The sequence below is a fragment of the Myxine glutinosa genome, chromosome 3, assembly GCF_964187855.1.
Source record: "Myxine glutinosa chromosome 3, kmMyxGlut1.1, whole genome shotgun sequence".
Classification (NCBI taxonomy): Eukaryota; Metazoa; Chordata; class Myxini; order Myxiniformes; family Myxinidae; genus Myxine; species Myxine glutinosa.
In genome coordinates, this window is record NC_136263.1 from 65,836,689 (window position 1) to 65,862,864 (window position 26,176).

Here is a 26,176-nt window from a genome sequence, read left to right on the forward strand (position 1 = left end):
TCAGCTCCGCCCCGACCCTCCTAGCCTGCCTCGTGTTAATTCACCCAAAATGAACCAAAGTTAGCGCAAAGGGGCATGAGGTTAGGGTAGCTGGAAGGTCGGTAGAAGTAGGGCCTATTCTCCTGACTCTACTCAACGCAGAACTAACAATGGAAAAGGACTAAGCTCACAAATACTAAGAAATAACTATACCATCGCGAGGCTACATGTTGCTTGTGTGACTAACTATGAGGGGGAAATTTTAACCTTTATTAAACTCACTGCACAAACTCAAAACCTCAACAATATATATATATATGTATCTATATATCTATGTATGGTATATATAAATGTACTAGCAAAGGTAGTCGTCAATGACGGGGGTTCGTAGATGTCTCACCCGAAATGAGCAATTTTTTTGGTGTGTGTATTGGTATAAACGGGAATTCACTGTAAATATTCAGTGAACAGATATCACAATGGATGCAGCTGGTAACCTCGCCAACCTCGTTCCATTCTACCAGCTAAGATTTCCAATCCATGATTGTTGTACCTCCGAAATACTGCTTGGGAGTAAGGGTGATATTATGAAATCTCACCTGCAAAATGGATTTAGGTATGTTTTGGGCCTACCATCTGACGGAAGATCACACAAGTTCTTTCCATACCAACCACAGACCACCTCCAGGCACCTCTCCCTCTCCACATCAATTATTCAGTTCCTGACCTCCCCCTTCTCTCTATATTCCCCATAGCTTTGCTTTCAGCAATTTCTCACAGCATTTCATTCTGGTTTCCCATTCGATGATCCATAGATCTGTAGTTTCAGTTTCACTTTTCAACATCAGTTTCGCTTTGATATTGTTGCGGAAATGGCCCTTAGTGGTTTATTAAATATAGAATTAGTTCAGGTCCCCTCTTAGATGTATGTTTACCATAGATCGTCTGTACTGGGATGGTAGTTTTGTGTCGGAAGGTGTAGCAGGCTGTTTTGTGTGGTGCATTGGTGGTGTACAAGAGACGGTTCCCTTTTAATTACATCTTGACAATCAAACAAGATGCAAGTTCCATTAAGACCGGCCTCGGTTGCAATGCCATGACCGAGGCAATGGATTGACGTGAGAAAGCGCGATTGAGCGGGCAAAAACGACAAGCGCCGTCAAAAACCGGAAGCGGCGCTTCGAGGGGGCTGAGCACGTGCGAGGGAGGAGGTGGAAGAATACGCATGCGCGAATGGCGTGTGGACAGGCCTTCGCGGCGGGTTCTCTCCGGAGCTCTCCCGGAGAATAACGGAGCTCTCTCTCTCTCGGAAGAAGGGAGTTCAACAATCGTGCTGATCGCGTGGCCGATAAGGAGAGCGGGTGGCCGCCATTTCGCGACGCTTGATGCGTGGCCGATAAGAGGGCGGGCCGCCATTTGGCAGACTGCAGGCCCAAGCGGGGCCTTCGAATCCGGCGACATCGGCTTGTTACGAGCTGCATTCGCCCTTTTCACATCTTCACCTCTCGTCCATCAACACCACCAAGTACCCCCTGTCTTGTATGAATGTTGTCCAGGCCTAAGGTTTATCTCGTTAGGGTCACCCCGCGAAACCCTTAATCGTAGCTCCCTAGATAAGAGCGGGTTATTACTCATAGTTGAATTATAATGTTATCGTGAACGCCTTGCTTGTTTTGTGTACCCTAATGTTCCCCCATTAAATCTGGTTGATTCGTATGGAAGTTGCCGCACTGCATTCATCTGTGTCGCATTGAAGAGCAATCCGCTCGATTTGTAATTAAAACCAAGCTGGCTACAGGTTGCGGCAGACTTCGCTCGGTCTCTGACAAAACCCAACCTGTAGCGACGGGTGTCTCCCCAACTGGCAAGGCACAGGTGTAATTTGGTATCGCGATAGAGGCGCGTAACCCGAGATCTGTGTCGAACCAGCCGGCGTTGCACCCGTGGGACGGCCGTGCCGGGAGGCGCGACCCGTCACCTACAACACTGGTGTCAGGAGTGGGATTTGGACCTGGGGTGCATTTCGCACCCCGAACATCGATTGTGAGAGGCGCGTAAAGAAAAAAAAAGAAAAAAAAACACGTCGCTCGCAAATTCCAAATTTGGTTTCATTTTTATTTTGAGTGGATTGGGTGTCAAACTTCGTAATTTATAAAGGAAGATGGAGTCGCAAAATGGCTGCGCGGCTCAGCAGCGTGACACGAGGTGGGAGAGAATCGGTATTAAGAGTGCAACGAGCCGCACATCACGAAGAAAACGCTCCCACCCACTGATCCAAACCACGTGGTCACAGCATGCGTCATGGCAAAATAAGCAGGACGACAATGCGTACATTAACGAGCTTCATGCACGATTGGACGATGCCTGGGAGCAGGTGGAGTGTAAGGAGGATTATATTGGGGAGTTACACACGAAATTGCATGAGGCACTACAGCAGGCAAGTGAGGTTCAGGAACATGAGGAGCAAAGGGAGTCACAACAATTGGTCGATGCACAGGAACGAATTCACTGGACGGAAATGGCCTTGGCCGGTGCATTGCGAGACAACACAGATTCCAGATGGGAACGAGCACGGATTCTCGAATTGGAATTGGAACAACTGAAGGGAGAATTGTCTGAGAAATCAAGCCAGTTTCGGGAATCAGAGTACAGAGGAAATGAACTGGCACGTCAAATGGAAAGTAGCAAGGAATACGGGAAGAGGATGGACAAAAGGAGAGAGGAAGCATGCGAAAGAGTAGAGGAGATAAGTGAGGAAAAAGAGAGGATGGAGAGTGAAATGTTAAGGAAACACACTGTGCAGATTGAACAGATGGAAGCCAAAGCCAGGTTAAAGAATGACATGGATGAAAGGGTAATGAAAGAACAACGAATGAAGCAGGAGAAGGAAATCAATCAATTGAGAGAAACGACGAGATTGGAGAATGAAGAACAAAAGAGACGATGGGATACGAAACAAAAAGAATATGAATTTGAAATTGATCAACTAAAAAGGAACTACACTGTGCAGATCGAACAGGCAGAAGCCAAAGCAAGGTCAAAGAATGACATGGATGAAAGGGTAATGAAAGAACAACGAATGAAGCAGGAGAAGGAAATCAATCAATTGAGAGAAACGACGAGATTGGAGAATGAAGAACAAAAGAGACGATGGGATACGAAACAAAAAGAATATGAATTTGAAATTGATCAACTAAAAAGGAACTACACTGTGCAGATCGAACAGGCAGAAGCCAAAGCAAGGTCAAAGAATGACATGGATGAAAGGGTAATGAAAGAACAACGAATGAAGCAGGAGAAGGAAATCAATCAATTGAGAGAAACGACGAGATTGGAGAATGAAGAACAAAAGAGACGATGGGATACGAAACAAAAAGAATATGAATTTGAAATTGATCAACTAAAAAGGAACTACACTGTGCAGATCGAACAGGCAGAAGCCAAAGCAAGGTCAAAGAATGAGATGGATGAACGTGTAATGAAAGAACAACGAATGAAGCAGGAAAAGGAAATCAATCAATTGAGAGAAACGACGAGATTGGAGAATGAAGCACAAGAGGGACGGTGGCATAAGAAACAAGAGGAATATGAATCGGAAATTGACCAAGTAAAGGAGAAAGCAAGGGTGGAGTCCGCAGAGATGGAAAGACTCCGGAAAGGTAACGAACAACTAAAAAGGCTCAGAGAGGAAGAACGACTCAACTGGGAAAGAAAATGGAGCCAGGAAGTAGGGCAGCACAATAATGTGGGATGTGTGACGTCATCACAGGGAGGAATGTTAGTGGTGCAGGACTTGATTGGCATCACTCGTCGAATGAAACAACAATTGGAGCAAACCCTGGTGATGGAGACATGGAGGGAGTATACGGGGTTGTTGACTCATGAAACACATTTTGAGCAGGTCCAGCAAGTGAAGCTGACAGCCCCAGAGGAGTGTGGCGAACCAATGATGAGCGACCGGACCGATGTGACTTTGGAACGAAGCAGGTACGTGGGCATCTGCATACATGGTGCGGACGATGAGCTTAAGTTCGCAATTGGATTTGATGTTAATCAAGAGACTCTGTCCGATGGGGTGCACGTATGCGTGACACCTGAATGTGTGGATGGAATGCCTGTGGATGAATGCTGTGAGCCCATAGTCCAGTTTACAGCACCGGGGTGTGCTGTCAAGGCCGAAACGTGTGTGAGTGCGGAGCATGGAATGAGTGGTGACGTAGGAAATAGGTTCGAGGTGCAAGGGGAAATAGAAATTCCACCAGGAGCAGGCTTTAGAAAGGGGATTGTAATTTCTCCCTCAGCTTCACAGGAACTTCGAGGTAGAGCGCAGATGCGTAGCAGGCGGCGTTGGCATGCGTCACATACTCCCTGGACCCATTTTCGAACAAGAGGGGCCCAGCAACGACACCGCCAGGTGTCCCTTGGTCATCGGACCTCTCTGAGGACACGAGGGGTTCGGCTAGCTAAATGGGATTTACCTGTCTTCAGGGAATTAAAGAGAAGAGGGGGAGGCCGCTCCCCCAAGTGGGGTCTACCTGACTTCCGCGAACCCTGGAGAAAAGGAGGGGGTGGACCACGACCCCAATTGAGACGTGACCCTTATGAGCCGTGGCGGAAAGGCGGCGGGGCCATGTAAGGGGTAATGAGGGATTCCTTCCCTCACTCCCTTTCCAATGAGCCACAGAAGCAGGCCAGATTGGAAAGAAAAAAAAAGAAAAAAAAAAAGGGGGAATTCTTGACTGAAAATAATATCGAGAGAGATTGCAAATTGAGAGACTGACAGAAGAGACAAGAGTGGCACAAGTGGATGTGCGTGACTATTTAAAAAAAAAAAAGAAAAAAAAAAGTGAGAGAAATAGTGGGGACATGACAGACAGGGCGTTAAACACCCCTGCAAAAAGTGGAAGGTGTTGGATGGTGTTGTGGACTGGGTGTGTGGAACTGTGGAATGAATGACGAAGGTGTTTGGGATGAATGGCGTGATTGTGTGAATGAGGAGAGTGAGTGCGAACAATGTACCCTGTTGGTAGGAGTCTCCTAACCAAGTGAGTGTAGGTTAGGGGGACTTAGTGGATTTGACGTGGATTCTGGCTGCTGTTCCATTGTGCAGGCGGACTGCTAGGGGTAGGTGCAGCCAAGGTATGGTGGTACTGGCTGGGAGTGTGACATGGTATTGGAAGTTGGTGAGTCGGGAGGGGACACCAGACAGTAGGGTTTAGAGTGCTAAGAGAGCACAGTGCGGGGGCTAGAGAGCCACCCGGTTAGAGTGCTTGGAGAGCACAGTGTGGGGGCTAGAGAGCCACCCCTTATTTAGGAGCGCCAGAGGCGCGCTCAGGTGAACCCCGAGGTCGCTGGGTGTCCCCCACCACCTATTGGAAGCAGGCAAAGAGGCCTAGTTGTAGTCACACTCCCCAGCCAATGAGTTATGCCTGGCACCACCAAGTGAAGAAAAAGAGACAAATAAGGGCCTTGCCCAGGTTTAAAAGAATGGAACAGTGTGCCAGGTTGGAAAAAATGGGTCATTAGGATCATTGTGGCAATGGCAGGGTTTGTGCCATTGGTTAGAGCTTCAAGTAAAAGGTTAGGTTCGATGAACTCTCCTCCGCACCATTCATGTGTGACACCTGGTACGAGTCGTGTTGATGGGAAAGTTGTGAACAAGGGCCAGGTTCGGTCGCCCTCTCCAAGTGCCAGAGAAGCCACCAGTGTGTCATGAGCACACAGATAACAATTGATTAAGAAGCACACCATCCTGTCAGCTAAAAAGTGAAAGGACTTTTTTTTAAAAGACCATACTAAAACAAGTCGTACCAAGATAAGTCAGGCAAGGAAGGTTAAGGGTACTCTTCATTTTGCCTGGGCTGAGGTCATCACCCCCACTTGCACCCTCAAGAATGCCTCCAGACTGCAGTTGCTTACCATCGATAGAACTGTGCCACCTGCTGTCCAAGGCAGGGCTTGTTGCCTGCTGCTGCTCGGTTGTGGGCCATGTGACCGGAGCATTTTGTAGGCCATGTGGCCGGATCATTTTTGTGTGCCATGTGGGCCGAAGCATTTTTGTGGGCCATGGAGGCCAAAGTGCTTTTGCGGGCTGTTGCAGCCGAAGATTCATGCCGTCTTGTGGGCTCAGTGGGCCGAAGGACTCTTTGTGAGATTAGGCCACTGGGCCGACTGAACTCACCTGGTGAGAGGCCAATAAGGCCACGAAGTAAGGAAACCCCTCTGGGGTGAAGACACAACACTGTCGGGAGGAGGCGTGAAGGAGCAAACACGTCAAGAAGCTTTGAAACTCTGAATGTCTTGCTCCGATGTGAATATTGGTGTTGAAAGTAACATTGAATGCCCTCCTGCGCAAATGCATAATTAGAATGTTAAGTATTGTGCATAGAGTGTGGATGTGTTTGTTAGATTAGTGATCCGACACACTAGGATAGGGACATGCCAATCTTACTGATACTTTGCTTCTTGGAGTTAAGTGCTTGCAATGTTGTGGGGTTTTTTTTTTTTTTTTTTTTTTTTTTTTTTGTATACAAGATCGAGGCTCGTGAAAGAGCGAACATTAATCACACAGAAAGACAAACAGACACAGATCTTGTATACAAAAAAAAACAAATAACATCGGGAGCGGTAGACAAGATGGGGAGAGAGGGGGAAGGACACAAACACAACATTTGAGAGCAGGGACCGAGAGACATGGAGACATCGAAAGATCTGTGGGAGGGAGAGGGCTTTGGGGGGGAGGCATGTGAAGGGGGGGAGGCATGTGAAGGGGGGGAGGCATGTGAAGGGGGGGGGGGTGGGAGAGGTATAAACATATGGACACTGCCAGGATTTCCAGGAAATAAGTTGGAATTTCAAACAAGGTGGATCTGGGGTGAATTAGTGGGGGTAGAAAAGATCAAGGTTATGGATGGGGGAAGATAAGAGATGGTGGTGAACAGCTGTTTTAAAGACCTGGAGGGAGGAGAGGGATTGAAGGGAGTGTGGGAGTTTGTTCCACAGGCGGGAGAAAAGAGGAATGAAAGAGTGAAGGTGAGCAGAGAGCTGAGATTTCGGCAGTTTAACCATCAGAGGGTTGCTGGCAGATCTTGTGCGACCTGTAGGAATATTTGGGGGACAGAGCACAGAGAGAGCTGGGGGAGCAAGGCCGGAGAGGAGTCGGTAGAAGACAGAAAGACCACCTACCTGCCTGCGGTGAGTGAGTGAAAGGCCCTCAGAGATAGCTTCATCGCGGGAGATTCCAATGATTTTGAAAGCTTTGGATTCAACAGCGTGAAGCCGAGCCAGGTGTGAGGCAGGAGCACCAGCCCATAGGGGAGAACAGTATTCCATTGAGCTGCGGATGAAAGCCTTGTAAGTGGTGAGGAGCTCAGGTGTGCCGAGGAAGGACTTCGCACGACGGAGGATGCCCAGTCGGCGACTGGCTTTGGAGGCCAGCTTGGAAATGTGGTTTTCCCAAGAAAGATCATGGCAGATAGTGAGACCCAAAAGCTTGAGTGACAGAACTTCTTGGAGAGGATTGTTGAGAAAGTAGATGGGAGGGTTGTCCAGTCGATCTTTTCGGAGAGACATAGTAAGAGAGTGAGATTTGGCAGGATTGAAAGACATGTTCCACTTGTTTGACCAGTCTGTGATTTTGTCCAGGTCTTCAGAGAGTGAGGAGGCTGCAGACTGCCGATCTGAGGGAAGAGGAATGGAGCGGCAGAGAGTGGAGTCATCAGCAAAGAGATAGAGAGGATTTTCCAGAGAGTCAGAGAGATCATTGATAAAGATGATCATTCCCGCGGTTAGAGTAAATGGGAGATTTGTGCTGTACGTTAGACAGGGCCATTCCCGCGGGCTGCCCCTAGTGGAGGCTCGGGAGAGCCTCGGGAGAAAGGTGGGGGTAGTGTTGCGGAAATGGCCCTTAGTGGTTTATTAAATATAGAATTAGTTCAGGTCCCCTCTTAGATGTATGTTTACCATAGATCGTCTGTACTGGGATGGTAGTTTTGGGTCGGAAGGTGTAGCAGGCTGTTTTGTGTGGTGCATTGGTGGTGTACAAGAGACGGTTCCCTTTTAATTACATCTTGACAATCAAACAAGGTGCAAGTTCCATTAAGACCGGCCTCGGTTGCAATGCCATGATCGAGGCAATGGATTGACGTGAGAAAGCGCGATTGAGCGGGCAAAAACGACAAGCGCCGTCAAAAACCGGAAGCGGCGCTTCGAGGGGCTGAGCACGTGCGAGGGAGGAGGTGGAAGAATACGCATGCGCGAATGGCGTGTGGACAGGCCTTCGCGGCGGGTTCTCTCCGGAGCTCTCCCGGAGAATAACGGAGCTCTCTCTCTCTCGGAAGAAGGGAGTTCGACAATCGTGCTGATCGCGTGGCCGATAAGGAGAGCGGGTGGTCGCCATTTCGCGACGCTTGATGCGTGGCCGATAAGAGGGCGGGCCGCCATTTGGCAGACTGCAGGCCCAAGCGGGGCCTTCGAATCCGGCGACATCGGCTTGTTACAAGCTGCATTCGCCCTTTTCACATCTTCACCTCTCGTCCATCAACACCACCAAGTACCCCCTGTCTTGTATGAATGTTGTCCAGGCCTAAGGTTTATCTCGTTAGGGTCACCCCGCGAAACCCTTAATCGTAGCTCCCTAGATAAGAGCGGGTTATTACTCATAGTTGAATTATAATGTTATCGTGAACGCCTTGCTTGTTTTGTGTACCCTAATGTTCCCCCATTAAATCTGGTTGATTCGTATGGAAGTTGCCGCACTGCATTCATCTGTGTCGCATTGAAGAGCAATCCGCTCGATTTGTAATTAAAACCAAGCTGGCTACAGGTTGCGGCAGACTTCGCTCGGTCTCTGACAAAACCCAACCTGTAGCGACGGGTGTCTCCCCAACTGGCAAGGCACAGGTGTAATTTGGTATCGCGATAGAGGCGCGTAACCCGAGATCTGTGTCGAACAAGCCGGCGTTGCACCCGTGGGACGGCCGTGCCGGGAGGCGCGACCCGTCACCTACAACAATATATTAGTTTCGATCCATCATTGCAACTTGTGCTGCGACATGAATAGTGCACGGAAAAGGTCGTCAAAACCGATTTTGTGGGGAATTTGTTTCAGATTTTCTGAGGGGTCTAAAGTGTTTTAAGGGTCATAAAGGGCTCTTACGTATTTAAAGAGACTAAGGCTTTAAAAAGGGCCTAAAGGGGTCTAAATGGGTCGAAGGGTGAAAGAGCAAAAGGGGTCAAAAGTGTCCAAATGGTCTTAAGTTTTTAAAGGGTCTTAAAAAGCTTATAGGTTTGAAAAGTATTGAAGATGTATATGTCTAAAAAGGGTCGACATGGGTATGAAGGAGTCTAAAGGGTGTAAAGGTCTGAGGGGTGTAAAGGGTCTAAATGGTCTTAAGGGGTGGAAAGGGTCTAAAGAGGTCTAAGGGATGTAAAGGGTCTAAGGGATGTAAAGGGTCTAAGGGATGTAAAGGGTGTAAAGGGTCTAAGGGGTGTAAAGGGTCTAAAGGGTGTTATATAAAGGAGTGAGGCTATAGTAAAGAAATCACCGCAGGTTAGAAATTAATTTAACTTGGGAGTGCAACACGGCAATAACAGGCCAAATGACCTTCTCATGGCTGTTTTTTTTTTTTAACCCTATTCAGGTACATCATGTTTTAAAATCTGATCATAGAAAGTTCTTTGTGATTAACCTTGGGAGCTAAAAGTAGTAAGGTCACAAACAAACAGCAAAACAACTCACCTTATTGTGAGGTTGAGGTGATAGTTGGAGGTTCACCCGTTGGCATGTAGCGGTTTGTAAATGGCGGCACCTGGGTTATGCGGCAGATATTGTATATACGGATGTACTCTCGTTTATGATGATGCCCCACACATCCACATGCCATTTTCGGTTTTTGAATAACTAGTACACCCGCACACTACGGGAGCTGCAGAAAGGGTCATTTCTCTTTGGGGTATATAGATTATAGTCGATCTATGATCGGATCTCAAGAACATTGGGTGTGTGTTCATTTACCAAGTTTCTTGTGGAGAGATCGCCAAGTTGTTTAAGCATTCGAGCAAGCACTCAATTCAAAACCGTTAAGGAATGGCTGGCTTGGCAAGTGCTTGCTAGCTGCTTGGTAAATGAGCACATCTCGGTCTTCCTCCCTTTGTTTCGTATTAAACAGTGGGGGCGAGTTTCAAAAGTTCGTTACGAAAAATGCCACAGTAGCGGCAGAAAGGGCCATGTTATGAACTCAACATTTGTGGATTATATATAGTACCATACATCTTCGCTCAGTTCTGTAAGTAAACCTTAGTTCATGGATGTCGGGATTCCTCCAAATTTCTTCATTCAGTGTTATAACCAGCATTAGCGACTGTTTTAAAAGCAAATCATACATGTTTGTGGTTTATAATATTTTTTCTTCCTATAGAAGCTGTTGCTCACACGGAAACGCCATTATAATGATAAGCTATTTAAACACGTTGTCACTGCAGGAAAAACGGCTTGGGGAAGTGGGACATTATTAGTATTAATATTGTTTTGTTATAACATTAATAATATGCGATTATCATTAATTTTGTTATTCAAAGCGTCTTTGGAAAAACGCAACGATAAATCTTCTTCTTTGAAAAAACGCCACGATAAAGCTAACTTAATACGGCTATACACCTCAACACGCAACTCATTGACGGCAATGGCGGGGAAAACCCGCTCGGGGAGGGGGGCAAATGAATGCGCTACAACCTTCATTATGTAACCCTCGGTCATCCTGTCAAGTTTGGTTGAGGTTGGCTAAGTAAGGATGGAATGTATTGGCGTCAAAAAATCATCAGAAAGACAGACAGACACAAATTGCGTATTTTAGTATGATTAGCGCATTTGAGAAGTCACGTGACTCCTTCTTTGCCAAACTTACGTAAAATCTTAAATCAGGGTTGTTTTTCACATTTTCACATTCCCAACTGTCTGGAATTGGTTTTAATCTTGGGCCAATTTTAAACTACAAACTTTTCTTTTGATCTGACCAACGATCATGTCCAAAACCTCAGCCTCACCTAGTTTCTCATGATGGTATGCTTATGCTTTTTAAACTCCTGTTTGAAAAAACCATTATAAACTGTTCGCCCTGGAGTTTTGTATGCAGGGTGATACATCAATGTGTATGCAGTCCATCAGAATGAAGTTAAGCCAGACGACCCATCTGCCCACGCCTTTTGTTGGTGGATGGGAAAAATCACATGGTGTCTTTAACGAAGAAGAGGCGAGTTGGCACCAGCAACCCGCACCCCGGTAGAATTCCATATTCCTGCCGAAACTGAGTAAAAGGTGATCTGTTCTTCTGGGACACCGTTACACTAGTTTACACTGCTTAATATCCTCGAGTGCAGTTGTTTTCTGGTTCAGCAGCTCCCACAGAACAAACAAATTCAGGCTCCCACTTCGTTCAGTAATCAGATGTGAACGGTTAGCTTTGGCTACGATGGTTAACCATTATGGTGAGTGATATAACCATGATGATAGCTGCTGTGCCTCAACTTACCATTGACAAAGATAATTCTTGAGGCCGGAGGATTCTTTCCTCCAAACTCCATGTTGATTTCATCTATACCAGCTTGCAGCTGTTCCTTATTCAGACCAAAGAGTTCGCACGGTTGCATATTAACATCAAGGGTCAACAGCTTGGAGAATGGACAATCCAAAGTCCTGTTACATTCTTGAACTGAAACAAAAGATAGAAGGAAATTATTGCATTAAAAAAAACTTCAGTCACTAATGTTTGTATTTAACAACGATGAGCGCAAACTTTAACGCAATGGTACTGATGTAGAATAGTCCGGTGACCTGGTTACCCTACTTCTCGGATATACATACTAGCAATACAGAGTGCTTACTACATATTGAATAACCAGGATGGCTCCAGACTGATGCTGTTAACCTAATGATTACCTCCACCACCGATGGATGGTGGATGGAGGTTGTTTTCACCCCTGTCTGTCTGTTTGTTTGTTTGTCTGTCTGTGAACGAGATATCTCAAAACGTTGTGGATAGATTCGGACGAAATTTGGCAGAGGTAGGGTATGTGACAAGGACGAAATGATTCGACTTTGGCGAAGATCCGGATTCGGATCCGGCTAGTAGAATTTTTTAAGTGATTCTTCACCATTGGGAGATATGGCCAAAAATGATTAATAGTACAATATCTCAAAATGTGGACGGATTTGGACTAAACTTGGTGGAGCGGTTGTGTGTGTGACAAGAACAAATCGATTTGATTTTGGTGAGGATCTGATTATGGATTCGGATACGAGAGTAATTTAATTTTTAAGTAATTCTTCACCATTGAGAGATTGGGCTAAAAGTGATATGTAACATGATATTTTAAAAAGTTATGGACGAGTTATGACTAAACTAGGTTGACGAGTTGGTTAGGTGACAAGAACAAGCCGATTTGATTTTGGTTCAGGTCCAAATCCAGATGGGTCATGTAGAAGTGTGCATGGACTTCTGAGTTTATTGAAATGTCCCTCTTTCTTTGTGAGTTATTACTTGCATTCTGTTCTAACCTGTTCGTACTCTTCTCGTTACAGGAAAACACAAACATGGGTGTTGTTTTGTAATACGAATTGTGATGCACATCAGTATTATATAATCTTTAGAACATGGAATGCTAATAAAATGAAAAACATATACTTAGTGATAACTCCTTGAGTAATCAGCATTATGAATTATAGAAATTATGTGATGTGCTTAGATGTACTTAAAAGGAATAAAGCTTACATTGATTAATCTGTGCAACAATGTTATAATTGTTATACCATATTACTTCCATGAAATGTTGAAACTGTTCCTTCCAGACAAATGGAATGTCTGAATTCTTTGTCCTAAAATGCTTATCTTTATGGCTTATGCTGAGATGGAAACCAGATGCTTTTTTGTGCTTGCTTATCTGAATCCCTGACCTCTTGTTTGAACCCCAATCACTCATTCGGACACCCCAAAGCCCAGAAGAATTTACTTGTCTCAACAAAACACTATAAAAGACAAGATACAGACCGAATTGGCAGAAGACCTGCTCGATATGTTGTTTGGAGTCCTGTTTGAGTATGCCGGCATAGTACTGTTCAACTGTGTTGTAATCTTTATTATATTCGAGTGAGGCTTCTCTTTTGAATTAAATCTTGACATTGTTCTTGAGGTGTGGACATTCTATTTAGTGTACACCCTTCTACGACAGTCGCCACTCCAACGCAGGATACCCGAATGGCTCAATCTTCCCAGTAAGCTGGTACTCATTTTGCTGACCTCAGAAGGGTAGCAGGCTGAGTCAACAAACCTGGTGTTCATTTAACGGCACAATAGGGGCTCAAACTCAGGAAACTTTAATATCAACTCAGACTTGGCCATGCCCTACTCTCTTATAAAGACTTTAGAATTTATATCGATCTACTGCAATGACCTCGTGGCAGGCCAACGAGGCTATATCATGTGCATGTGTGCATATAGTGTGCGTGCGACATCATGCATACGGCTAACGCAGCACAGGCCCATTCTCATTGGTACAATGTTTTGCTCTGTGCGACATCATGCCAGTCAAACAATAAGAAACATGCCACGTTTCACAGGTCAATAATGCTGGTAAAATGGGACAGTACTAGTCATTTCCTGCCGCGTACTTTGAATAGTGGCTATCGCCAATCAAATGCAATGAGATTATTGATATGATTTTTCATGCAGCATCGAGGGAAACCACACGAAGGCTGACAGAAACCATGTCACATCGAAATCTATCAAAAACCTTGATGACATTATTTTGTGAAAGCGTTATTTTTCGCTATTATTGGGCAATAAAATCGGTAGGCTGTTCAAGTATACAAGCAGTGACAGAGCACCTCCAAAAGTGGTAGAGTTGGCAACTATGTGTATTTACTATTGGCATTATGTTGACGTGGATGTGTTTATGTTGGAACCCATCTGTGGATCGGTCCCATCGGCCGATGGGTCTGACCCATCTGTGGATGCACGAGAAATGACAATGCAGATCCATCGGCCGATGGGTCTGCGCCATCTGCGGATGTGTTGTTCACCTTGAAGGAATGTGTATGCATCAATGGTGGATGAGTTAACCTAACCCTAACCCTAACCCTAATCATCAGCACCTGTCACTCTCTACCCTGCCACCATTCCCCTCCGCCATTATCAGAAGAACACCTAATGTTTTGTATGAATGTTGAGTATGTTATGTAAAGCTTTACTAAAACTGCCATGTATCTGTTAATTACAAAATGTATTGACAAAATGTATAAATAGATGGGTAGAAATAGATAATAAACATTTAAAAATCATCTCTGTTAAATTCCTACCACATGTAATTCCAATGACTGTGTACCTGATTGAAGAGCACCATTCTGTCAACACATTCCTTCAAGGTGAACAACACATCCGCAGATGGCGCAGACCCATCGGCCGATGGGACCGATCCACAGATGGGTTCCAACATTTAAATTATACAATAACAAAGACAATTGGTGCATTTTAGAATGATTTCTTCAACTTCCAGGAGTTTGGTTAATTTTTTTTGTCATAACGTCTAGTTTTCAAATTATTCTGTCACACACAATCACACACACATGCAATCACACACACACACACACACACACACAGACACACAATAATACACACACACACACACACACACACACACACACACATTTATCTCGAGAACTTGCTGATAAACATGTATCACACCGTTCATATCTTTAAACTACAACAGGAGTAGAGGACACTCTTTCAAGGCAATTATACAAGCACCAGTATAAAAGCCTGTCAAAAATGACGGATTGGAACAGTTTATTTGATGGTGCAGCCTCGTGATCGTGCTAAGGTCTGAAGCCTCAGCCGAGTGTCAGGTTTGCGTATATCTTCTTTATTTATTAGACATCATATGGACGTAAATGAACACTCGTCTTACTCTGCGCACGTTCCACATCACATGCAGCGAATATCACCTCCCTGCGCCTTGTATTTATTGTTATTTTTTAAAAACACTACTGTACACCGCCCTTGAGGCTTCATTTGCAAGCCATAATTATTGTTTTTATGGAAAATGGTTTTCTAGTTTGTTTTATCCTCAAAAAATATACAATAGTGAACACACATTTGTGTTAAAAGATTGGCGTTTAAAACCCAACTCAAATCGTCCGTATAAAGAGGGACAGACATCAGTCTGTCACAAACACAGAAACTGACATTGTGTTTTATATGGTAGATGGAGAAGAGATCATATTGTAAAACGACTTTTGGAGTTGTGGCACAAAGCATTTGGTATATAAAATAATCTTAGTGAATTAAAAAATATTTATATTTCTATGAAATTAAATAATGTTATTTATGAATTCTTAGTTATTTACGAAATTCTGAACAATGTTATTTATAAATAAAAAAAACTTCAAATAAAAAAAAACTCCCCTCTATCCTCCTTAAGCTCGACAGAAAAGTGGTGAATAAGTAAAGACTCACAATCTGATACACAAGCAAACTAAAACATTTACACACAAAAGCGTAAAGTAAGAACATCCACCGTTCATGTTGACGTACAAAATCCAAGCTGTGAGCACTTTTGGTAGAGCCAAGCTCGAAGCTCACTCTGATGGTTACTGTAGATAAACCGGTCTGCGTTAGCACTGTTCATCATGCATGGCAATCGTGATGGAAGGTGAGTCTGCAGAGATACTCGTAAAATCATGCACAACATCAAACAAAAAAAAAAAGTTTTGTTAAAATACTCAAATCTCCATTGTAATGTTTAAATCCTCACAAAGTAATTTTGTGCTGAACTTGAGTTGCAGCACATGATCGGTAAAAGTTCTAACTTCTTATCATTTACTCAAAGACTACATGGATGTGCATCGATTGGGTTTCTCCAATACAAAATAGCAAAGCTATCATATGAGCCAGAGTTCAGGGTCAGGTCACGGATTTATCATTAGTCAGCAGAGCACTTCAAAAAAACTGTAAATGTTATAATGGAACATCTAAAATGTTGGAATGCTCAACGTGACCCATGAAACAATGTCCAACAGGCACAAGACCACAAGCATACTGGTGTTAACGTATTGCCCTATGGAGATCTCTGCCTCAGGTTTCTAATTTCCACACCACTGAAATTACAGTCATTTCAATAATCCCTGCGGAGTGTTTCGTGTCCAATTTCAATAAATCGTTACTTTGCGATAAAATGTCAAACTTGGGGTCCTTTACTTGACAAAATCATTGAAAGCAAGTTATCTTACTTTGTATCAGGATCTAGTGGAGAGCATATATGGAGGCACAGGGTTGTGGTTGTTGGGGAGCTGTATTAAAGCGACTCTGAGGGACTACAGTTACTGAAAAACAGAGTAATTGCTGGTTTGCCATCACCTTGGACTTCCGTTTCCGGTCCCTGGAGCAAGGAAGCGTGTTCGACCTCTGGACGGCAGCAAAAGTTAAAGTATTTTTTCCATTCGTGTATTCGTCAATTTCTACTCGTTTTTTATTGTGCATGTGTTGCAGGGTGTTTTCCAGTTGCTGTTGATTCGCAATTCCTGCAAACTTTTGTATAATTTAACCCTTTTCTGTCCCACCGCGTGCGCGGCCTAGTTTATCTCGGCCCATCAGTGTTCATAGGTGTTCTGCGAATTTAAGTTCTTTCCTTCGCTGTATTGCTTATTTCTTAGATTTTCTCTTCTCCCCCTAACTTCCCCGAACATCGACCACTTGTCTAACGTTTTAAATCTCTTCAAAGTCTCTTCACGTCTCTTCTCGTCTCGGGAAGTCACGTGACGTCACGTCTCTTCAAAGCTGTGCATGCGCGCACGCTTTCGAAGTTAATAAGTAACTTTTCACAATTGTGTTTTTGTCGTAATACCGGCTTTACCACAGGTCGAAACTTTATCTTTCTTTCGGTGTGTATGTAACTATTGGTGTGTCTCTAATAGTAATAGTATTCTTGGTGTTGGTTTTTCATACCTGTGTACAGAATCGTCGGTACCCGTACAGTTCGTGTCGCATATTCTGATGCCTCGTGTAGTAGTAGGAGGCTACCGTGTCTGACCTTGGCTTGAGGCTTTGTTTCTGTCTCAGCGGTTTCTTCGATTGCGCTCGCAATTCCTTTCGGTCTCTATTTTTCACGTTCTACATTCGGTCTCTGTCTCTGTTTTCATCCCAACTCAAAAAAAAAAAAAACCCCAAAAAAATATATTCCCTTCTCTGTTCTTATCCGTTTCGTTCTTATTTGTTCGTTCGTTCTTTGACCACGTTGTTCGTGATCATGTGTTCACGTCATTAAAAAATGTTTCATCTGTCCCCTGAAGAATGGTATTCTGTCTTATTCTATAACACCTTTTTCTTCTTGTTCTATAAAAGGATGCTTTCGACTTGCTCACCAAATCTATTCATTCCAAAAAAAATTCCATCTCTTACAGCTACAGTGCCTCTTTCATTCATTCCCTAAACTCTCCAGAACTCCACCCATCCTTCAGCGTCCTCAAACGTATTTTTGACTCGAAGGTCGCAAGAAACTCATTTTGCAAGAAATGTTCGTTTCCCATTAATCGTACATTTTTCAAAATCCAATCTCACCCCTCCCCTCCAAATTTTCCCCATCACCCATCCCTTTCAGATCTCCCCCCTTGCCCCTTCCCTCCTAAACTCCCCCCACACCCCTCCCCTCTGAGACCCTCCCTCACTCCTCCCCTCCTAGACTCCCCTCTCACCCCACCTCCTCCTCAAAGCGTCCTCCCCGCTTCTTCCCCCTTCCAACTCTCACCTTCATCTCCCTCAACCTTCTGCCTCACTCTTCCCCCTCCTCAAACAACACCTCACTGCGCCTCACCCAATCACCATCAAACCTTTTGTCCGCCCCATTCTTCCCTTTCTCCAAGCTGTTCTGAAATCTCTGACACACCTTCAACAGCTCTCCCTACCTCTTCCTCCTCTTCCACATCATACCCTAACGCTCCCCCCCCCCCCTGTTCTGTATCCGATGCTCCCCCTTCCTCTTCTTTAACAGTATGGACCTCAAACATCCGGGGCCTTCGCTCAAACTTGACTGATCTCTCCATACAGGTTGCTTCTGACAAACCGGACGTGATCTGCTTAACAGAAACTTTCCTCCTTCATGATGTCTCTGATTCCTTGGTATCTCTCCCAGGTTACTCCCTCCTCCGGTATGATAGACCTGAGCCTCGTCCTGGAGGGGGGGGGGGGGGTTGCTATCTTTATAAAAAACTCTTCCTCACTCGCCCTGCACTGCCCTCTCTCCACCTCACCCCCAGGAATACCTTTGGCTACGGCTTCCCCTTCGCTCCCACCTTTTGTTCATATGTGTGTTGTACCGTCCACCAAACAGTGATGACTCCATCTACATCTCGCTGTCTGATAACATGGACCAACTTCTATCTACCCATCCCAACTCTCTCTTCCTCATATGTGGTGATTTCAATTGTCACCATGCCAGTTGGCTGGGTGTGGGTACCTCTCTCACCAGCCATGGCTCTTCAGCAAAGGACTTCTGTGACTCACTGTGACTGTCACAATCTGTCAATTTCCCGACCCGGATCTCAATCAATGGAGCATCTTCTCTTCTGGGCTTGGTTATGACTAACTTCCCTGAAAATGTCTGCTGCTCTTCTTCTGCTCCAATCGGCTCATCTGATCATGTGCTTGTTAAAGTGGACATCTCTCTGACCATTCTCAGAGAGCCTCCTCAGCGTCGTCGAGTCTGGCATTTCACTCAGGCCAACTGGCATGGTCTTCAAGCAGCCATCAATCATCTGGACTGGTCTCCCATCTCTACCGCCTCTGACATCAACTCATCCTGGGAATTCTTCCAAAGTAAACTGCTCTCTCTCTCATGCACAGATTTATCCCATCTCGTTTTCAGTTGTCATACCCTTCCTCCCGTCCATGGTACACGGAATCTTGTGGTGAGGCTATTGCCCAGAAACAACTTGCTTTCGTCTCCTGGAAAGCAAATCCAATGGAAGGAAATCTCATTTCCTTTCACAAAGCCCGAAACAACTGTGTGTCCACCCTTAGGAGAGCCAGGAAACAATATCTCTCCGTTCTCAGGACAGAACTCTCTTATCTGTCTCCCTCTTCCAAATCCTGGTGGCGTCTGGTCAAATCTGTTTCTGGCGTTTGTTCCCCCTCCATCCCCTCCCTCACCTCAAACGGCCACACGGCTGACTCCGCGCGTGAAAAAGCTGAATGCCTCAACTCTGTGTTTGCCTCTAAATCTTGTGTCCCAAACCCATCCCTCTCTGTACCCACCGTACCTAGTCGTACCCAGCTGCTCCTGGACTCTGTGTCCTTTCCTCCTGACAAGGTGGAAAAGTTTCTGTCAACCCTCGACTCTGATTCTGCAACTGGACCTGACGGCATCAGCCCACTGGTCCTAAAATCTTGTTCTTCAGCTCTTTCACTCCCTCTCTCTGTTCTCTTCACACTCTCTTTTGCTCAAGGTCATCTGCCATCTGCTTGGAAATCTGCCAACATCACCGCTTTGCACAAAAAGGTGCAAAAACAGATCCCAGCAACTACAGACCAATCAGCCTTCTCTCAATTATCAGCAAAGTCATGGATGCCATCATTGCTTCGGATATGAAATCTTTCCTCTTCTCCAATGGCTTGATCTCTGATCATCAATTTGGTTTCAGACCTGGTCACTCTACTCTGGACATGCTGCTACTGCTTTCTCAGCAATGGATGGAGGTCCTCAATGCCAAACAGGAAATTAGAGATGTCTCCCTTGACATATCACGTGCCTTCGATACGGTCTGGCACCCCGCTCTGCTCACCAAACTCTCCTCTGTTGGTATCCATGGAAATCTCCACGCATGGCTGGTGGACTTCCTCTCTAGTCGTAGTCAACGTGTGGCCGTGAATGGGTTTCTCTCATCTCCTCTTCCTGTTCAGGCTGGAGTTCCCCAAGGCAGTGTTCTGGGCCCTGTGCTTTTTCTGGTCTTCATCAATGATCTTTCCGACTCTTTGAAAATCCTCTCTATCTCTTTGCTGATGACTCTACTCTCTGTCGCTCCATTCTTCATCCCTCAGATCGGCAGTCTGCAGCCTCCTCACTCTCTGCAGACCTGGACAAAATCACAGACTGGGCAAACAAGTGGAACATGTCTTTCAATCCTGACAAATCTCACACTCTTACGATGTCTCTCCGAAAAGACCGACTGGACAACCCTCCCATCTACTTTCTGAATAATCCTCTCCAAGAAGTTCTGTCACTCAAACTTTTGGGTCTCACTATCTGCCACGATCTTTCCTGGGAAAACCACATTTCAAATCTGGCCTCCAAGGCCAGTCGCCGCCTGGGCATCCTCCGTCGTGCGAAGTCCTTCCTTGGCACACCTGAGCTCCTCACCACGTACAAGGCTTTCATCCGCAGCTCAATGGAATACTGCTCTCCCCTCTGGGCTGGTGCTCCTGCCTCACACCTAGCTCGTCTTCACGCTGTTGAAAGCAAAGCATTCAGAATCATTGGAATCTCCTGCGATGAAGCAAATTCCAAGGGCCTCTCACTCACTCACCGCAGACAGGTTGGTGGTCTTTCCGTCTTCTACCGACTCCTTTCTGGCCTTGCCCCCCCCCCCAGCTCTCTCTGGGCTCTGTCCCGCAAATATTCCTACAGGTCGCACAAGATCTGCCTGCAACCCTCTTATGGTTAAACTGCCAAAATCAAGACTCTCTGCTCACCTCCGTTCTCAGTTCGCTCCTTCATTCCTCTTTTCTCTCGCCTCTGGAACAAACTCCCTCACTCTCTTCAATCCCACTCCACCCTCCAGGTCTTTAAAACAGCTGTTCACCACCATCTCTTATCTTCCCCCATCCAAAACCTTGATATCTTTTCTATCCCCGATAATTTCACCCCAATTCCACTTCTTGAAATACCAACTTCTGTCCTGGAAGTCCTTGGTGTCCTTGTGTTTTATACTTCTCCCACCCCCCCCCCCCCCTTCCCACGCCTCCTGCCCCCAAGCCCTCTCCCTCCCACACATCTCCCTGCTCTTAAATGTTGTGTGCTCTCAAGTGTTTGTGTGCTTCCCATTCTCTTGTCTTCCGCTCCCTCTTTTTGTGTATTTTGTTTGTCTGGTTGATTTGTTTGTGAAGTGGATGTCAGCCTCGTGGATGTTTGTGGATGTTTGTGAAGTGGAATCACGAGCCTCGATTCAGTATACAAAAAAAAAACCAAAAAAAAACCAAAAAAAAAACCTTGCTTTGCATTGTTTCTCTTGTACGAAAAATAAACAAATAACACAAGCCATACATAGCGAAGAGGTCCCCACCTTGATAATGGCAGCAAGTCGCTGGTAGCTGTTGCCCAGACTTCTGTTAGTCATAACTTCACATAGCTCTGCAACAGTACGATCTCTGCCCTCGTTGTTGTATGTTGCCGCTGTGATAAACGGCGTGGCAAGGTTCATCACGAAGCTCGCAAGATCATCCTGATTATCGGTGTAAATGCACCACTCAAAGGTGTCCTTCAGTGCTTGAAACTCATTCTTCTCAATCATGTTGTCCACCGTAGCAAACGCCTGTGACACGCTGTTTGCGCACTACGGCCGAAGGAAATGTCTCATCAGAAAGTAATAATGCATTAAACTGTGAATGTTCATTTGAGAATTTAAAATGTCTTCACCTCACTGGAGCCTCCAATGTGAAAATCAGAAAAAGCTCTCCCCACCATCTAAAGAGAAACAAAGTGTTAATGGGTGGTATGTACAGCTGAAATACACGGCAGATCATTTATTTGTTTCAGCGTTATTTTGAACATACAAGTGTCAGGCAGTTATTGAGGAAGCACGTCACATTTTAAGATGTATAAATATGGGGACCATGGCAAGGTCTAAAACGGTGATTATGCTGTTGAAATGTCTATTGCAGAAACATGTTGTGTGCACACAGACAGTTAGTTGCCACCCATCTTTTTGTGTTGTTGGTGTAATTGTCATCAGTGATGTGTTAATTCTGTTCTCATGGGTAGACGTGCACGTGTTCTCATGTTTATATGAAGATGGCACAAGCTGGAAGAGCATAATTGCTTTATGCTGTACACTTGTAACCTCTAACTGGGTACGTATCCTGCTGAATCCTTTTAAGAACCATCCTCTGCAGTCAGAGACTTCCTATGCAAATTATATTACCAACACAGCGGCAGAAAAATTATATAATTATATATATATATATCTATATGTAATTGTCATCATATATATATTATATATATATATATATATATATATATATATATATATATATACACATACACATACACATGTAATTGTCATATATATATATATACACACATCGCAATACGAGAGCCAGTCAATACGTAACCTTAAAATGGCGATATAAATTCGAGAATGTAATGTGTGTAGTTGTAGACGACATACAGTATGTTATATCTATGGGTAAGAGTCATGTTTTTCCTGTTTTAGATCTGGCAACATTGAGCGCATGATGTCAGTAGAGCAGTTCCAGGATGGCGGCTCCCTTAGAAGCATGCACCAGGGAGGAGCAAGGTTCTGTCAGCCGTTTCTTGAGAAGTGAGGGTGTGAATCCCAGTGAAATCTATCGCAGAATGAAGATGCAATATGGTGAAGCATGTTTATTGCTGCAGCAGGTGTACGACTGGGACAGGAAGTTTAAAAGTGGAGTGTCCAGTGTGGCAGACGCGCCCGGGCTGGCCTCACATAGCCGACACACAAGAAATGGTTGTAGGAGTTGAGCGTGTGCTAAGGAAAAACCGTCGCATTACACTGGATGAAGTGGTCTCCGAATTGAACATTAGCAATGGTTCAGCACACCATATCATTCATAACATGCTGGGGTTCCGCAAAGTGTCTGCAAGGTGGGTGCCTAGACAACTCACACCCAAACAGGAAGAACGGCGAGTGGACGCATGTGAAGAACTTCTGCGACGTTACGAAACAGAAGGAGACGCTTTCTTACAGCGTGTTGTGACTAGGGATGAAACCTGGGTCCACTATTTTCAGCCAGAAACGAAGAGGAAAAGCAAAGAGTGAGCCCATTCAACTTCATCGAAGCCCTTGGTGGAACCACTTTCAGATCCGACGAATGGGTCCAAAAGGCGGTGCAGGAATGGCTACACAAGCAGCCAAAAGATTATTATTTTTTTCCTAAAAGAATCCAGGCATTAGTAAAGCGCTGGAAAAAATGCATTGAACACAATGGAGATTATGTTGAACGCAATGGAGAAAATAACAGTTGTTACACATGTACTGTACATGCAATGAACAAGTTGTAAAAAATATTTTAAGGTTACTTATTGACTGCCCCTCATATACAGTGCATTCAGAGAGTATTCAGACCCCTTCACTTTTTCCACATTTTGTTATGTTGCAGCCTTATGCTGAAATCATTTAAATTCATTTTTTCCCTCATCAATCTACACTCAATACTCCATATAGACAAAGAGAAAACAGGATTTTAGAAAGATTTGCAAATTTATTAAAAAGAAAAAACTGAAATATCACATTGACATAAGTATTCAGACCCTTAACTCAGTACTTAGTTGAAGCACCTTTGGCAGCGATTACAGCCTCGAGTCTTCTTGGGTATGATGCGACAAGCTTTGCACACCTGGATTTGGGGATTTTCTGCCATTCTTCTCTGCAGATCCTCTCAAGCTCTGTCAGGTTGGATGGGGACCGTCAGTGGACAGCCATTTTCAGGTCTCTCCAGAGATGTTGGATTGGGTTCAAGTCAGGGCTCTGGCTGGGCAACTCAAGGATCTTCACAGAGTTGTCCCTAAGCCACTCCTGCATTGTCTTGGCTGTGTGGTTAAGGTAATTGTCCTGTTGGAAGGTGAACCTTCGGCCCAGTCTGAGGTCCTGAGCGTTCTGTTTCAGGTTTTCATTAAGGATATCTCTGTACTTTGCTCCGTTCATTGTTCCCTCAACCCTGACCAGTCCTCCAGTCCCTGCTGCTGAAAAACACCCCACAGCATGATGCTGCCACCACCATGCTTCACCGTTGGGATGGTATTGGGCAGGTGATGAGCGGTGCCTGGTTTCCTCCAGACATGACGCTTAGAATTGAGGCCAAACAGTTCAATCTTGGTTTCATCAGACCACAGAATCTTGTTTCTCACAGTGTGAGAGTCCTTGAGGTGCTTTTTTTGCAAACTCCAAGTGGGCTTTCATGTGTCTTTCACTGAGGAGAGGCTTCCGTCTGGCCACTCTGCCATGAAGTCCAGATCGGTGGAGTGTTGCAGTGATGGTTTTCCTTCTGGAAGTTTCTCCCATCTCCACACAGGTTCTCTGGAGCTCAGCCAGAGTGACCATCGGGTTCTTGGTCACCTCTTTTACCAAGGCCCTTCTCCCCCGATTGCTCAGTTTTGCCGGGCGGCCAGCTCGAGGAAGAGTCCTGGTTGTTCCAAACTTCTTCCATTTAAGAATTATGGAGGCCACTGTGCTCTTGGGAACCTTCAACAGAGCAGAATTTTTTTTGGAGGCTTCCCCAGATCGGTGCCTCGACACAATCCTGTCTCTGGGCTCTGCAGGCAGTTCCTTCGACCTCATGGCTTTGTTTTTGCTCTGATATGCATTGTCAGCTGTGAGACCTTATATACACAGGTATGTGCCTTTCCAAATCATGTCCAATCAATTGAATTTACCAAAGGTGGACTCCAATCAAGGTGTAGAAACATCTCAAAGATGATCAAGAGAAATGGGATGTACCTGAGCAAAATTTAAAGTGTCATAGCAAAGGGTATGAATACTTACGTCAATGTGATATTTCAGTTTTTTCTTTTTAATAAATTTGCAAAACTTTCTAAAATCCTGTTTTCTCTTTGTCATTATGGGGTATTGAGTGTAGATTGATGAGGGGAAAAAATGAATTTAAACGATTTCAGCATAAGGCTGCAACATAACAAAATGTGAAAAAAGTGAAGGGGTCCGAATACTTTCTGAATGCACTGTATATTACATATACAGTATATATATATATATATATATATATATATATATATATATATATATATATATATATATATATATATATATAGACAGTCACATGAAAAAGTAAGTACACCCCATGTAAAGTGTTGACTTTTTCAACATATTTCAGCATACAGCTATTTGATCTTCATTTCAACAATATTGATAGATAAAGGTGATATAATATAACAAATATCATGAAATATTTACATTTTGTAGTCCATTGTATAATTTAAATAAACAAATGCAAATTTCGCATGTGGAAAAAGTAAGAACACCCCTACATTTATCACTACTTCAAATACCTAAATTAGAATCAGGTGCACCAGCTCAGGTGCAAATGATTAGAACATCGTTAGAGAGGATCTTGGAGGAACCTGTCTTATTTAAACCTCAGACATTTAGTTTGGTTTGCTCTTTGTTGTTGAAGTGTGCGACGTCACCATGCCTAGATCAAAAGAGCTCCCTGAGGCCTTCAGAAAGAAGGTTATTGATGCCTACGAGTCTGGGAAGGGATGTAAAAAGATCTCCAAACAATTTGAAATCAATCATTCAACTGTCCGGAAGATCATCTACAAGTGGAGAAGATTCCAAACAACTGCCAACTTGTTCAGGCCAGGCCGCCCCAGCAAGTTCAGCCCGAGAGCAGACCACAAGATGCTGAAAGAAGTCTCTAAGAACCCCAGAATGTCATCACGGGACCTACAGGTAGCTCTTGACACTGTTGATGTCAAAGTGCACGAGTCTACTGTCAGGGAATAAATATTCATATTGACAGTATTGCTAGAATACATATCTCAATGTGATCGTGTGTAAAGTGGTATATGTTTTACTTTACGAATGAGTAAAGAGCATAGAACTAGAGTTAACAGGTGGGTGGGAGAGTTAATTTCAGACAAAATGTGTAATGCTCGTGGACCGCCATCTGTGTAGAAAAATAGCCTATGTTCAGTTCACTGCGCACAGGCTGCAAATTCTTCCTCAGCAGGTCAGAGTATTTGACCTCTTGAACAGAAAGAAGTACTAGCTGGCCAAGCAAGAGCCAAATAAGGGTTTTGAACAAGAGAACCAGAGACGCTTGCAGGCTCTCATGTCCCAAGGGGATTTAACCTCGGGGGTGACCCTGCATACTCCGCAACATCAAAGGAGTTTGGGGCTTTAAAACCAAGAGAAAGTTGCGAGTAAGAAGCAGAGTGGACG

At 44.6% G+C, this 26,176-nt stretch overlaps 1 protein-coding gene across 2 annotated transcripts in view; it reads right to left on the reverse strand.

The window, feature by feature from the left end:
* Window positions 1-26,176, reverse strand: part of LOC137424230 (thymus-specific serine protease-like) — a 134,157-nt gene that overhangs the window by 51,550 nt on the left and 56,431 nt on the right. For both annotated transcript variants that reach the window (XM_078774149.1, XM_078774150.1), the window contains exons 7-10: window positions 21,655-21,702; window positions 21,302-21,571; window positions 15,564-15,687; window positions 11,508-11,687 (exon numbers count right to left, since the gene is read on the reverse strand). In XM_078774149.1, coding sequence (XP_078630275.1) covers window positions 11,508-11,687; window positions 15,564-15,687; window positions 21,302-21,571; window positions 21,655-21,702 — 622 coding nt within the window. The remainder of the gene's footprint in view (window positions 1-11,507; window positions 11,688-15,563; window positions 15,688-21,301; window positions 21,572-21,654; window positions 21,703-26,176) is intronic.